The 2,432-nt window shown below is 43.9% G+C and overlaps 1 protein-coding gene across 1 annotated transcript in view; it reads left to right on the top strand.

Moving 5' to 3' along the window:
* The window catches only part of LOC108248694 (cholecystokinin receptor), a gene marked incomplete at its 3' end in the record, with an annotated part of 55,902 nt that extends 54,885 nt beyond the window's left edge, over positions 1-1,017 (top strand). The window contains 1 exon segment of the mRNA XM_017437635.3: positions 631-1,017. Within this exon segment, the coding sequence (XP_017293124.2) occupies positions 631-1,017 (387 nt within the window).
* Positions 1,018-2,432: the final 1,415 nt, after the last annotated feature.

The following is a 2,432-nucleotide window of genomic DNA, read 5'->3' as shown; positions in this document are numbered from 1 at the left end:
ACGTCCTGCAGTGTAATCATGGAACATAAACGTGAGTCATTCATCGACAAACATATTGTGTCTGCAAAACATGTGAGGAGAGCTGCAGACGAGGGACAATCCAGAAATGCTCATGAATGTCAGTTTAGAAGCTATCAAAGTTCTCAAATAAAGCACCTTTTGATCATGTCAATGTTTGTTGGGAATATCTTACAAAACTAGTAAGTATTTTTGGTTTATATATTAAAAGTTATGGTTGTTTTTTTATTTTAGTAAAAAAAAAAATCACAACTTTTAGGAAAATGCCCCGCGAAATCAGGCATTTTAGTTCGCAACAATCACAAAAAATGCCCGCGAAATCCTGGAGGGATTGACTATTGTTGTTTACCTTTGGTGGCTGCTGTAGAAAATTTACCAATTTAGACTTTTAAAATTGAACTGATTCTAGTTTCTTGGGGTTCCACAAGGCTCAGTTCTCGGTCCTTGCCTTTTATTAACAAAAAGTGAAAAGGATCTCTCTTTTGGGTTAAAAAAAGTACTATAATGACTCCAATTGAGGAATTATCAAATCTATAATGTGCCAGGTTTTGCTCTGCGTAGGTTAAGCAATGAAATTGACCCCAAAAATAGTTTCACTTTGTTCCTTCTCAGGCCAAAGGAACGGCGTAGGGAGGACTATGGCAGGGGCAAGCGATGACGACGATGGCTGCTACATCCAGGTGTCAAAGAAGCCCTTGTTCGCTGTGGAGCTGAACACCCTCTCCGCCTCATCTAGCGCCGTCCAGATCAAGACGGAGCGCGCTCGTAGTAACACCTCCGAGGCGAAACTTCAAGCCAAGAGACGAGTCATCCGCATGCTGATGGTGATCGTAGCCCTCTTCTTCATCTGCTGGATGCCCTTGTACTCGGTCAACACCTGGAAGGCCTTCGACCCCATGTCTGCCTCCAAGACCCTCTCCGGAGCGCCCATCTCCTTCATCCACCTGCTGTCCTACACGTCGGCCTGCGTCAACCCCATCATCTACTGCTTCATGAACACTCGGTTCCGCAAGGCCCTGCTGTCCACGTTCGCCTGCTGCTGCCGCAACCGCCTCTGCCGGTGGTACAGGCGGCGGGAGGGCGAAGACGGCATCAACGCCGCCTCCATGGCCACGTCGATGGTGACCTCCATGTCCAAGTTCAGCTACACCACTGTCAGCAGTGCCGGTACCTGCTGAGCCCCCATTTTTTATTTATTGTTTTTTCTTTGAGGAGAGTCAGGTGGTCGCCGCGGCGGCGCCATCTGGTTTCTCCTGGTTTCCCATTTGTCACTCCTCCTCATCCCGACACGCCGTGAGTCACGAGCTGAGTAACGTCCATGCCCTCGTTTAGAGGCCTCCCTCAAAGGTCTTGCTCAAATTCTGCGTGCATGATTGCAGAAAGCAAGGCGGAGAAGAAGAAGGAAAAAAAAACACGCCGTATGTGTGTGGTGACATTCTTTTTCCTCTCTTTTTATTGGCAGCAACCGCTTCGTTGCATTTTGAAGAGAACAAGTGCCTGTGCTCTTAGCGTAGCTTCATTTGTTATGAATCACTTGCTAGAATGAACATTTTAGAAAAAGATAAAGATATAAACCTTACGTGCAGAAATACTGTCTTTATGTCGTGAATGTGCCAATGAACAACTGATCGACAGAATCTATAGCTTTTCAGCTTCTTTTGAGATTGTACCGTCTTTTCTGTCTTCTGTCATCAGATTTATTTTTCTCGTCTACCAACATTTACACTATTTAACATTGTTCCATCATTGACTTCACATATATAGATACATATATATACATATATGTCGTTTATCTGCAATGTACGTACTCATTTGTTTTGTCCGATTGCTAATGCAGTTTCCCAAATGTTCGACTGAAAATGCCCACGGCTGAAATGTCTGTTCAAATAAGAGCCCAAAAAAAAACCTTCCCCAATGAACAAAACTCATCTTTTTACTTAACATTATCAGGTAAACTAAAGCTGCTGTGTGAATACTGTTTTCTTAGCCTGCTGTATTCGGATTAAAACAAATTAGCGAAAGATCTGAGGAGGTTGAACACAAGAAACTTAGGAAACTTAGGAATACGGACGAAAAAAAGCACTGGGACATGCCATACTGTGTACAGGGTGTAGCATTTATTTTGGAAAATTAAATATGTCCTTTGAAAGCTCTTTATTATTCTCAGTTGTAAGAAGACAACTATAATAATCCCGCATCTCTCTGGGCTGTTTCTGATAAATTGCGAACAGCAGTCGTCGAGAAGTTTTCCTAATTGTCTCGAAACGTTCGTGCGGGTTGTCGAGTTCCTCGCCGGGGTCTCGTGAACTTTGACTTATTCTCTCTCAAAATGGCCACTGAGTCATCTCAGGCATCTCAAACCTGTCTCAAACCTGTCTCAGTTTGGTTTCCGTAATTCCCAAGTGCTAGCGCTG

Source organism: Kryptolebias marmoratus, linkage group LG23 (genome assembly GCF_001649575.2).
Source record: "Kryptolebias marmoratus isolate JLee-2015 linkage group LG23, ASM164957v2, whole genome shotgun sequence".
Lineage (NCBI taxonomy): Eukaryota > Metazoa > Chordata > Actinopteri > Cyprinodontiformes > Rivulidae > Kryptolebias > Kryptolebias marmoratus.
The sequence above is the reverse complement of the archived record's forward strand: the minus strand, read 5'-3'. Positions and strand labels throughout refer to the sequence as shown.